This window comes from Chiloscyllium plagiosum, chromosome 23 (genome assembly GCF_004010195.1).
Source record: "Chiloscyllium plagiosum isolate BGI_BamShark_2017 chromosome 23, ASM401019v2, whole genome shotgun sequence".
Taxonomy (NCBI): domain Eukaryota; kingdom Metazoa; phylum Chordata; class Chondrichthyes; order Orectolobiformes; family Hemiscylliidae; genus Chiloscyllium; species Chiloscyllium plagiosum.
This window is the reverse complement of record NC_057732.1, coordinates 27,852,639-27,865,850: the sequence shown is the minus strand read 5'-3', so window position 1 is coordinate 27,865,850 and position 13,212 is coordinate 27,852,639. Positions and strand designations below refer to the sequence as shown.

At 38.6% G+C, this 13,212-nt stretch overlaps 1 protein-coding gene across 4 annotated transcripts in view; it reads right to left on the bottom strand.

Moving 5' to 3' along the window:
• The window catches only part of hdac10 (histone deacetylase 10), a 40,955-nt gene that overhangs the window by 26,300 nt on the left and 1,443 nt on the right, over nucleotides 1-13,212 (bottom strand). For 2 of the 4 annotated variants that reach the window (XM_043713747.1, XM_043713750.1), the window contains exons 2-11: nucleotides 9,383-9,497; nucleotides 7,563-7,629; nucleotides 5,619-5,753; nucleotides 3,976-4,072; nucleotides 1,833-1,930; nucleotides 1,640-1,744; nucleotides 1,492-1,560; nucleotides 911-1,037; nucleotides 472-537; nucleotides 311-370 (exon numbers count right to left, since the gene is read on the bottom strand). In XM_043713747.1, the coding sequence (XP_043569682.1) occupies nucleotides 311-370; nucleotides 472-537; nucleotides 911-1,037; nucleotides 1,492-1,560; nucleotides 1,640-1,744; nucleotides 1,833-1,930; nucleotides 3,976-4,072; nucleotides 5,619-5,753; nucleotides 7,563-7,629; nucleotides 9,383-9,497 (939 nt within the window). Of the gene's footprint in view, nucleotides 1-310; nucleotides 371-471; nucleotides 538-910; nucleotides 1,038-1,491; nucleotides 1,561-1,639; nucleotides 1,745-1,832; nucleotides 1,931-3,975; nucleotides 4,073-5,618; nucleotides 5,754-7,562; nucleotides 7,630-9,382; nucleotides 9,498-9,926; nucleotides 10,251-13,212 lie in introns of those variants that run through there. The other 2 variants (XM_043713749.1, XM_043713748.1) reach the window with 2 other exon arrangements.

Here is a 13,212-nt window from a genome sequence, read left to right as displayed (position 1 = left end):
GGTGCTATAATTTGAAATGATATGCCATTTAAATTGCATCTATTTTAAAATATGGCTCAGTTAAAAATATTAACAACTTTTTGAAACAAAAGAAAACAATTTATTCCAGTTAGGTCAATAATTTTATGTTGCACATAAATAGTGCTGTGTGCAAGTAAGGAAGATCAATAGAGGAAACAGCTTATTAGTCATATATTAGTAATATAAAAAAGTAAATCGAAAGTAGTCAGCATGTTCGTATACAAATAACTTCATCTCGATCAAATCATGTCTATGTTTGAAGTAGTACAGACACAAATTTAAAAAATACCTCTGGATCTCCAATTGCAGTGTCAAATCCAGCTGAAACCAGAATCAATTCTGGATTAAACTGTAATGACAATAAGTCATTTATTAACAAATTACAAATACAAAGGAGTACAATCCTATGGATGCACAAGTATTAAAATAGTTAAACGTAACAATAATTACCTCATAAGCCATCGGAAGTAAAACGTAGAAGAAAGCTGCCAGATAGTCAACATTTTCCATTTCAGTCTGTTATAAAAGAAAAAGTTATTTTTATTTAATTTATGAAGTGTCGAATTTAACGCTACGCTTATAGATGATTGCCAGTGAGAGATGCAGTTAAGAAATACCCATGGTTCCAAGTTAGATCCTTGGGAAATCTCTCAGGTAACAGTGCAGTAGAAAGAGAAGCTATTGTTGTTGATTATGTCAGCAAGACCAGAAATAAATTAAAAGGATGCAAAGAAAGTGGGTAAGGAAGAAACAACCAGTTCAAAAGCTTGCACCAGCACATATATGACAGGCAGCACCACTCCCCAACTGCACTGTTAGTTTTATAAGATGCAAACAGCTTGATAATTCAAATCAAAATAAAAACTTTATTTTTTAGAAATAAAAACACCTTGTTCCATGGAACGTTTACATTGAATCCTGCCCCTTTGCCTTTTCCAATAGCACTGTAGTCAGAGTCCTTTAAATTGGGCCAGAACTGCTGGTTTTCATAACGATGCCATGAGAAATATAGAACACTAAAAGAAACCAAAGTCATTAAGATACAAAATTGCTTGCGTGTACATAAATCACATTAAAATAACTAGCCTCCTGGGAACCCAGTTAAACCTCAGTATGCCAATGGCCATCCAGGTGAAGTCAATTAAATCAGGGACTTTACCAATTTATCAGTAGACCCCCTGTGGTGCAGCATAGTGTCCCTAATGCCTGAACATGTTGGGTTCGGGTCCCACCCTCTCCAGAGATGTGTAATAACATCTCTGAACATGTTGATTAGAAAGAAAGGATATATTTTTTTTTAAAAATCAATTTAGCACTCATCAACACAGCTATTGGAAGAGCCAAGTTTGCTTGGAAATTTAGATGACTTTCTCATGACAGAAACTATAACAAAACCACTGGTCCAAGATAGATTTCTCCCCTGTAATATCAATTTTGTTTTTGTAAAAGCACAAATGAAATTGTACTAACCTGGGATCCTCCTCAAATGTGTACTGAGTTCCTTGGCCATGATGCACATCCCAATCAACAATCAGAATCCTGGAAGAGATGAACGGTGTAAATTATAAATGATATCATCAAAATAAACCAAGTTTTATAATTAAAAAAAGATCTTCACCTCTTTGCTCCATATTTTTCTTTTGCATATTTGGCTGCTATTGCTACATTATTAAAGATACAAAATCCACAGGCTTTACTCTTCTGGCTATGATGACCTGGAGGTCTGGGAAAATGAATTTTAAAAAAGTCTTATCATGCAAACACATTTCACAAAATCAAATGAAATATATAAATATGAATTTATCCAGTACCTGACCAATGCCATCCCATTTCTTACTTTACCCAACATAACTGCATCAACAAGCTGCAGAGTTGCTCCCAGAGCTACTTTGGCACAGTGGTAAGAATTCTAAAACAAAATGAGATTTTGATAAAACTAGCAATAAAGTCACATAATTGAATTAACATGCTGAAAAACTTAGTTGCCAACTAACACACAAAATAGTTGCCAGCAATAAATTCAACCATTATTTTTTAACAGTTTACCTAGTTGATAAATTCTCAAAATACTCTCCAGCAGGCAAAAAACTTGCCTCAAGTTTACTTTCTTGTCTGTACTTATTTTTGTGGCTTGGGTTAGGAGACATGTTTTAAGTGCTGATTAATTACTTTAGCAAACTTAGTATTGGATTACTCTCATACAGATCGATTGTGTCACAACATGCTGCCTGACTTCCTGCTGCATCAAGTCTTTCAATTGATTTTTTTAAAGAAAATTATTTTTTTAAGTCAACCTGTTTAGAGATGTTATTGTACATCTCTGGAGCAGGTGGGACTTGAACAAGGCCTCCCTGTCCAAGGGCAGGCACACTACCACTGTGCCACAAGAGGGCCCTCATTTTGCAAATTTTCTTCTTTCATGCTCTCAATATGGATACATACCCAATAACTTGTCCACCATCTCAGACTGGTAGTTACGTTTCTTGCCTGGACTCTAACATCAGTAAGATATTTTACCGCAATTGGGAGAAATGACATCTCTAACACTGTTCTCACTCATCAGCACATAAAAAGGGTTATAGAGTAACAGCTTACAACCGGGACCTTAGATACTCCATTTTTGTTAGTCATAAGATGTCCCTTAGCCCAGAAATGTCAAGCTAACTGAAGCAGCTCTGCCTTGAATAAGATTAGCTGGGCCCACAGAGTTCAAATGCTAGCCACTCTAGTCATGTTTTTCTTTTAAATATTGTTAATGCAATCATTTTTCTATTCATAACTCAATCCCTAGTTGAAACTCTGCATTCAGCACATGTATAAGAATTAAAAAACAAATGTTAAATGTGACATAATCAAGATAGTGTTGTACATATTACCCCAGTGCTCCATATTGAAAGATTTTCCTATTTCCAATAATTTTCACTGAAGTCAGAGTGAGTGCATGGAGCAAAATCTATATATCTTCTAAATTGCATGACCCCTTAACATGTCTGCAGCTTATCACAAAGCACCTCACATTCAACAAATTACTTGAGAATCACCGTTAGACAGGGAAAGAGTGCAGCTAATCTGCTACATTAGCATACCACAAATGGCAAATAGTCTTTTGAGATTGGAATGCTAACAAGGGTTAGGAAATCTTCCTACACCAAACAAGTAGATTGAGTTTGACAGTTCTTGGGAAAAACAAAATTGACAATAAAACAGAAAACTTCAAAGTTCTACTGAAGTGGCAGCTTAGATTAGGAGTTCACAAACTTTTGATTTTCATAGCTTCACAGAACTCTACCAACGAGAATGTGGTCTTGTTCAATCAATCCATTTTAGATCTATCAAAACGCAATTTACATCAATCCATTAGTCCTACATTTAAAAATCTAAAACTAAAGCAGCCAAAGCTCTTCAATAAGGAGGTGGAGCCCTGTTGGTTGATCACCAGAGTTAATTGCTCAGATTTAATGTTTAATTTAATCTATTTTTCAGAAACAACCTGATCAGAGATTTTATTGCTCTGGAGTCGATGGAACTTTAACCCAAGTCTCTCGGTCCAGGGGTACAGACACTATCACTACGCCACAAAAGGGCTCATTTATCCATATTTGACCTATTTTTCTAATCAACTTGTTCAGAGATGTTAATACACACCACTGGAGCGGATGGAACCTGAACCTGGGCCTCCTAGTCCAGGAGTAGGGACACCACCACTGTGCCACAAGAGGGCCCATTTGCCCAGATTTAATCCATAGGAGATTCCTATGGATTCCTAATCACAGATAGGAGACACCTGGCCAAATTTATGTGACCAGTCCTGGGATGGAGTCTTGGAGTCACCAAGTCCAATGCAAGTGAAAGTGCTGCCAATGCAAGAGAGTTGGCACAGTAAAAGAAATAGAAACATGATTTTTCTCCTGAATATTAATTATGATTTTTTTGATACAAGTAGATTTTACTTACAGGATGGAAGTATACATCATTATAATTATAGGAAAATGTCTTCAGCTCTTCAACATTCATAGATACAGTAGATTTCACATCTTCTATGTAATCCAAGCTAAAGAAAGAAAACACTTCAATATGAACTAACTCAAATCACTAGTTTAGCGAAATTAATTGCATTTTGCAATACAGTATGTAGATTTAGCAATGGTCCATATCAGAATGAGAGGATATGTATTATAGTTTCTGATCATGGATTGAAGTGATTAGCTTTTTCATTGAATTAATCAGTCCATGATCTAATGAAATCATGAATCCAGCTTCACAAGCCTACCCCTGTTCCTATACTTCCATGCTTGTGTCAACAAGATAGACATGTCCTCGGAAAACCTTCAAAAGTGGCAATGGCAAAACTGGAAATCTAGGTGGTCTGGCTGGACCGGTTCAGTTTTTCAAAGCTCAAGTATTGCAGATATAAAATTAGCATTTGTTGTACTCACTTATTGAAAATGATTAAAATTTCCATTTAAACAAATGTAATTACATAAGAAAATGATTTAATAAAGTCAATTTCTGAAGCCTTACCTCATTCCCCAAATTTATGCAATTTTTGGTCAATAAAAACAATTTTTAATTTACACACATTTGCATCATGCAGCAGGTTATGTACAGAGGTACACACATTCGTTTTGTTTTATTCCCTTGTGTAACATGGGTCTCGCTGGCTGGCCAGCATTTATTGCCCATCCCTAGTTGCCCCTGAGAAGGTGGTGTTGAGCTGCCTTCTTGAACTGTTGCAGTCCACAACTAGCGATTAATACAATTGATTGGGTTTGATAGACCATTTCAGAGGGCAGTTTGGAGTCAACCACATCGCTGCGAGGATGGCAAGTTTCCTTTCCTGAAGGGCATTTGTGAGCCAGATGGATGTTTATTACAACTGACATTAGTAACCATCAGGCCAACTCTTTATTCCAAGTTCTTTTTAAATTGACTTAAGTCTCACCATCTATCATGGATTCAAACCCATGACCACAGAACATTGGCCTGGGCTTCTAGATTGCTAGTCCAGTGACATTACCACAACAACACTACCTCACCCTCTTGCTGATCTGTTTCAATCATCATTTACCTGATGCGTTTTTCAATGGCAATGCCTCTATGAATCAGAATCCAGTAGCCAACCAATCAGTACTTTCCTCTTAAAGAGTATAAATATTGTTTTCTTTTACACTGGTATTCTTGCAAATTGTCCTGATGAGTGTAAAACAAAAGCTTCAACAAAATGTTGTTTTTTTTTCCTGCAATATTCAAATTCTCTTGTTCATTGGCCTGATTTAGTACTTGGCTTCTCTACCTATCTTACCTTTATGATCTTTCTTAAGCACTAAATTTTTAATTTGCCATATTGTTTAAAAACAAACACAAAAATCAGTGGAAAAAGACAGAGCATGTGTCCCCACTGAGAAATGCAAATAAGAAATTGGCTGTTTATCACCAAAACAAATGGGAGAAACAATTACATGTCAAGATCACTTGATATTCTTCGGAATAATAGTAGGAAAAACACAGAAGGGTGACAGTCTGCTGTCCAACCTTTAAGTCAAAGGGGATAAACATATAAATATACTTGACAATATAATTTTAAATGCAGGTACAACCTGTGAACCAACAGAAGTTCTTCTTCAGTGGCTTCTCGAACAGATAGTGGGATGCATCTTTCCAGAAGACCATAATATTTCAGTTTTTCATGAGAAGCAGACAGTCGCTCTGGCTTTTCGATACTGCAAACTGGGCTAAAATGTATCCAAAAGTAGGACTGTTACCAAGATTAATATAATGTGTCATAAGCAATTCTTTACTTGCCAGATGAAAGTTCAAATAACCAAAAAACTCTGGATGCTGGAAATCTGAAACAAAAATCAGAAATTGCTGCAAAGTCTCAACAGATCTGGCAACTTCTGTAGAGGGAAGTCACAGTTCATGTCTTGGGTCCAGTGATCTTTCTACAGAACCAATGGCAATTAGGAAAAGGATGGTATTTAATTAGTTTGAAAGTTAGTTAGAGAGCTTCAATATTTTATTCAGAGTTGCCATGACAAATAGCATCAAGAAAACACATCTATTGTGCTATCATACCTTTTTTTGGCTAACACATATGATAATGGTCAGCATAAATTTCTACTGATAGGCTGTACCTGATCTGAGTATGTTGAACGATAGAGTCATACAGCACAGAAACCCTTCTGTCCAACTCATCTTTGCCAATTAAGTTTCCCAAACTAAACTAGTCCCAGTTGCCTGCATTTAGACCATATTTATCTAAAGCTTTCCTAATTGTGCGACTGTACCCACATTCACCACTTTCTCTGGCAGTTTATTTCACATATGAACCACTCTGTGTGAAAAACATTGCTCCACGGGTCCTTTAAAAATTTGTCCCTTCTTGCCTGAAAGAGTGTTGGAGTGTTCAAAATATGCTCCCTAATTTTGAACACTCCCACCTTTAGGAAAAGACTTCTGCTATTCACTTTATCTATGCCCCTCACGATTTTTATAAACCTCTTCAAGCTTAACCCTTAACCTCCTACACTCTAGTGCAAAAGGTTTCAGCCTATCCAGACCCCCCTTATAACTCAAATCCTCCAGTCCCGGCAACATGCTCGTAAATCTTTTCTGAACCTGTTTGACACCCAAGTATAAAAAGAGTGAAGTACTTAGGAAGAAAATCAGACTTGTTGGGTTTCAGGTATATAATAATTAACCTTCCTTAGAACCTAACTAGATTATATACAATTATTTCAGTCTTCCCAATATTTAATTATCTAGTTCCAGATGTTAGATAAACAGGCTGATAATTTAGCAACAATTGACAAGTCATGAAAGGTGGTGGTAAGATACAGCCAATTGTCAGATTACATGCTGAGCTTTCAGGTAATATTGTTGTGAAGCAGAATGTAGATGAAAAACAGAGGGATCAAAGTCAGGTTCTCAAGGAATATCAGGGATAATGATAAGAGTGGGAAGATAGCACATGTGCATCGCTTGCAGGATCAGCAATTGCTGCTCATCCTAAATATCCTTGAATTAAACGGCTTGCAAAACAATTTCAGAGGGCAGTTAAGTGTCAACCACATAACTGTGGATCTGGAGTTACTTGTAGGTCAAATTGAGCAAAGATGTCCTTCCCTAAAGGGTATTGGTGAATCAAATTGGATTTTTACAAAATTACCATTATGCAGCGGGGCTTTCAATTCCAGTTATAGTTCATAATATTAGCTCCAGTTCTGCCCACTGCCAAAGTGAAATTGAGCTTCTGTCTCAGGGTCATTAACAGATGTCACTGGATTACTATGCTTTGAAAGTGATTTGCATTAAGTAGACAAAATTAGAATTAGGAGGCAAAACATCGTCCCACCCAACTGCATCACACTGGAGAGATTTGTAGGAAAATGGTGTGCTGAACTGCTTAAGTTTAAAATTGCTTTGGTGTGAAGTCAAGAATTGCTGATGTTTCAAGATTTACCTATTTACAGTGCTTCCTAAAAACTTTAAAGCAAAAGAATTAATTGCTTTAGAAATATAAAACATATTACACCACTTACAAATCCCACAGCAGGCTGTAATTCTCCATTTGTTCATTGTAGACCAAACCGGTTCTCAAAGCCATGACTGAAGAAATAAAAATACATTGTCACTCAATCCAAAATAAATCAATTTATGTTAAGAGCTTAAGATCAGAAGATGTGGAAGCAGAAGTAGGTTCCACATTGAATGTTCCACCATTCAATGAAATCGTGTCTGATATGAAAATCCTCAACCCCTTTTCCCCAATGCCCTCCACTCCTCTACTAATAAAAAAAACTCTCTCAGCCTTGAATATACTCAATACTCAACAATGCAACCTTGAATATACTAAATGACCCAGCCTTGACAGTCCACTTTGGTAAAGAATTCCACAGATTCACAACCCTCAGAAGAAGTCTCTCCTCATCTTCATTTTGAATGGGTGACCCCTTATTCAGATCTTACACCCTTTAGTCCCAGATTCTCCCACAAGGAGAAAACAACCTGTCCACATCTGCTCCAAAAGCTAGTACAGGTACTTCCAAATGAACCTGCTGGACGATAACCTGGTGTTTGAGTGTAGGGTGCTGGAAAAGCACAGGAGATCAGGCAGTAGCCTCGGAACAGAATCAGCCCTTCATCAGGCTTATGATGGAAACGTCGACTCTCGTCCTCCTCGGATGCTGCTTGACCTGCTGTGCTTTTCCAGCAACGCACTCTGGACTCTGATCTCCAGCATCTGCAGTCCCCGCTTTCTCCTATCACCTGGTATTGTGAGATTTTTAACCTTGCCCACCCCAGTCCAATACCGGCACCTCCACGTCGTGTCTCAAACAAAGCAGTTTAGGAATGAGACGGGGAAGAACTGTGAAAGGTCACGCTTCCCACACGGTTTCACTTTAATTGTTTAACATTGACCTTTTCTTGTCACTCGAATTCTTAATTTCTTTGACTAAATCTCAATCTCTGGTCTGGTGTGGTAAACGCTGTCCCGTTAACAACTCCAAACGTTTTTGAACAATACCTCCCGGTGAACTAACATACAGAAAACTACGAAAACATTCCCTCCAAAACCTCGATCTCTTTGCAGCACAAGTTCTCATAAACTTCTCACCAATTTCGAGAGCAATTTCGCTCAAATCTCTCCACCAGGCGCGTTAATGAAACATGCTCATTGTTATTCAGCACCATGCTCCTCTGAAATAAAATTTGGCGATCTCTCGAAGCAGCCACCCAGCGAATCACAGGTCACTCTCCTCCTACTGTTTTCATAGCTTCAGCTGCAATTAGCTTTATTTAAAGTTTTTGAAAAGGTTTCAGGAGACCAACAATATCTGAGGGGATTAGATTGGGGTAAAATTAGATGGGGGCATGCGAGATGGATGGATAGAAGTTATGCATAGCTGGCCGGAGTGGGGGTTCAATACACGCAGTAGGAGTAGATGGACATAAGGGGGCTGGGAATGGATGATGGGGAAGGTGAGAATGGATCGGGGGCAAGTCTGGCTGAATATGCAGGTCGGGGGAAGTGGGAAAATCGGGTGGGTGACTAGCTGGTGTCGGTAATGACAGTCCCTCGTCTGATTTAGGTCGGGTATTTGTGGTTGGGTGGAGTCAGGAGCGGTAAGTGAGTCGTTTGGGTTGAATTACACTGGGAATAACTCATTTACACCAGAAATTAAATTATGGCATAATATGCTTTGATATATATTCTGATAATTTTTGTGTTTCTAGCTTGCAAAGAAGAAACCAACCCATTTCAAATTTAAACTTCCCAGGTAATAACTACACACGTGCAAAATGTCAGAATTTCTAGTGGGTCCAAGAGTGCAAAAATGATGGATATTTCAACCTTCACCTCTGTTGGCGTTGGAAGACGAACAGGACGAAATGGACAAAGTCAGCCAAGATTTGTCGAGAAAAACTTGTGGGTACAGAACGCTACTGTAGAACACCAATACGTGAATTTTATCCTGAAAGAGTGAAGTGGAATTCACGACTAAGGATTAGTTATAATATTACATTCAAATCAACATCGTCCAGTTATCAAAAGCTATATTATGATTGAAAACTGTTAATATGGTTGTCAAACACGCATTAATAAATGCAAAACAATAATTCAATATTTACTTTAGAAAATATCATTTTCATAACAGAAAATAAGATTAAATAGCAGAACCAACATGAGAGAATTGAACGTTATTTTCCAATTCTGTAAAAGGAAAGTGTGTGTACAGTATTTGTGGATTTCCCGAGATGAAGTTTGTGATCCAAAAAAGCATGATTGTGAAATCTGCATAATTATATGGAAATCGTGCTTTTAAAAACAAAATCACTAAGCTCCCAAATAGATCTTACAAATATATAAAACGGTGGTGCAGTTTATTTTTATAAAGCTAGACCTTGAACGGCGGTGACGGTATCGGAGACGGAGCGTTGCAGCAGTTACGGGCCCAGATTGGGACAGCCAGTGGACCAGTGCAGAAAAGGATGATCAATGGAGCAAAACAGACAGCCAGCAGGTTGGCGGTCAAAGTCCCAGAGTTGGACGGCCAGCGGGCTCGAACAGGCTGGCTGGTGGGGAGGTCAGTCTGTTACAGATCGATGTCAACATCGTGTAAGCCCGGTTGGAGTCAACCCCAGCGTGACTGCATGTGGAAAGGGCTGTAATGTTATTAGATTAGATTAGATTCCCTACAGTATGGAAACAGGCCCTTTGACCAAACCAGTCCACACCGACCCTCCAAAGAGTAACCCACCCAGACCCAATTCCCTTTGCAATTTAGCATGGCCAATTCACCTGACCCGCACATCTTTGGACTGTGGGAGGAAACCGGAGCACCCGGAGGAAACCCACACAGACACTGGGAGAACGTGCAAACTCCACACAGACAGTCGCCTGAGGCAGGAATCGACCCTGGTTCTGTGAGGCAACAGCACTAACCACTGAATCACCGTGCCGCCCTTCTTTGAACTTTACTTTCCTCATTTATACTATGAAGAACTGGAACGTAGAAATTTTTCTTTTTCTTTATTGCTCTATTTTGTACCTAATCTATTTTAGCACACTCTATTCCGTTATAACACTTGAGTTCCGTGTGATCTAATATATTAGAAAATTGCACAATAGAAATAAGGTGGCTCATGGGAAAACAGGGTTACGGACAGACCACCAATAATATCAGTAAAAATCGAAACAAAATAACAGTTAATATTTAGATTAGATTACTTAGTATGGAAACAGGCCCTTCGGCCCAACAAGTCCACACTGACCCTCCGAAGAGCAACCCACCCAGACCCATTCCCCTATATTTACCCCTTCGCCTAACACTACAGGCAATTTAGCCCACGTAGGCAGTTGCCCGAGGCAGGAATTAAACCCAGGTCTCTGGTGCTGTGAAGCAGCAGTGCTAACCACTGTGCCAGTGTGCTGCCCTTAGTCAAGAAGTAGATGGCTGTGGTTTATTGTCCTCAGACTATTTCTTGGAAGTTGGCTTAAAAAAGGCTTCCAGTTTTTGCTGCTTTTCCATCTTTCTACTATCACGAAGAAGTGGTCCTAGGGTGTTACATAAGACTTTATGCCACAAACTGCTATCCTGCTGAATTCTGCATTGTGGTAATCATCTTCTAAGAGCTGCAACTGCTTCTCAACTTCCCTCAGGATAGAAGACAAAAGAGAAGTGAGAAGTTCTGGGGGTGTTGCATTCTGGACTTTTTCATCTTTATCTTGAACTTCAATTTCTCCCACAGTAACAAGTTGTTGTAAATCAGTCTTCACTTGGTGCATTGACCAGAATGAGGAGAACCTTGAAATCCAAAATTTTTTCTTCTGCAATAATTTCTAAAAAATTCAAGATCAGAAAAAAATTTGCCCCGATATCCAACCTCTCTTGCTTGCCCTAAAGGAAACAGAGAGAGTGGACTAAAGGTAACTTTTCCAGACTCGTGGGTTGGCAGAGTGGCCTAAGTTTTAAGTTTTAAGTAGCGTTGGCACCCAGCAATACAGTTACATGATCATTTGCAACCTTCAGCCTTGAGCGTGTGCTTCATTCTTAGAAATGTAGGTTCTGGATGGCATTCAATTCTGGTATAAACTGGTCTCATCCAAATTGAAGATTTGATCTAAGGTGTAGCCTTCTTCCTCAATCAATTTTTTCACCACAGGAGGAAGTGACGGTGCACGTTCCTCACTTGCACTGGCAGATCTACCACATAATTTAGAAAAGCTAAGCGGTTCTTAAATCCAGCAAACTAGCACTGAATGCAGGCAGAACTGCAGGATTTTCAGGTTTTTTTCCTTAGATCCTCAAATTGATAACGCTTTCTGTTTTATGGTGAGAAAGGTAGTCCCAGATCACTTTCTAAAATTGATCTTTTTATGATCAAGTTCAAATAATAACCAGAATCGGTGAATAGTGAAAATAACTTATTTTATTCAGCAATCACAGCACAAGTTCGAGATGGCAATAGAATCCTAAAATATAGTTCTTACATATTAAAATTCCATTATTATGGTGTTACATTTTTTATCTATAGTACACAAAGGTTTGAAGGGCTTCCATCCTGGGAGACAGGAGATAGGTTAAAACATGCTAAATGCTGACTGCTATTTTGGATGGGATTAAGAGTGTCTGTCCAGTCTGCTTGCATAATTAAGGTGCTCATGTTTTTGTCTTTTAAATTAGTAAATGTTAGCAAAAATACTAGGCCTTTAATGATCTAAATAAGTTAGAAATTGCACCTGGACTTAATAAAAGTATATTAAACTGATTACTGCAGCTGGGTTGAGAGATTTATTTACTAATTGCCTGTATGAGTCATTCATTCACTCATGCAATTTCATGAAATTGGTTTTGTCAGTTAGTTTCTTAAAGGGATAATGGCCCAGTTAAAAGGTATTTAACTGGTACTTACTAATTGGGGAATCTATTCAGGTCCAAGAGATGGCTGGTTGATTAATATTATGTTTCGTGGAGACCTGATGGGGATGGTATTGTTCTATACACTACACTTATTCAGGGGTAAACGCTGCTTGTAACAAGGGCTGATAAGGTGTGAAAATGCAGTAAAACATAGCAAGCTGGTGAGTGAGTTAATAAAGATAACCTATAACAATATCTCACAGTCGCCTTTTTTGATGGTGGGGAGTTCTTGGACTAATGGGGACAGGACCGTATCGAGGTATGCCGAGATGAGTTCGGTTGGGCAGGAGCAGGCTGAGACGATGGGTCGTCCGGGGCAGTCAGGTTTGTGGATTTTGGGCAGGAGGTAGAAACGGGCGGTGCGGGGTTGATTCTACTGAGACCTTTCAAAGAGAATCACACAATTCTTATCCTAACTTATATACTTTTAACATTTTGGCAACTACACTTTGCAAAAAGAAAACATATATAGTCGAATACATATAATAATAACAACAGTAGCAAAGTGATTAGCCATTCTCTGGTCCTGCTGTATTGTGGGATGCCAGTTGGGAGGCACAAATCCTGGCCTCCTTTCCTCAGACTTTGACAGCACCTTGGGATTCATTCTGGGTCCACACAGACACACACACACACACCCCATCTCCTCAAGTTTCTTTGTTCGCGATCTCAACAGAATTGAGAGATAGCCAACAGGAGTTTGTGTTTTTAAAAAAAAAAATTCCCCAATTCACCAATCGCATTACAGCCAAATCACTGACAAAAC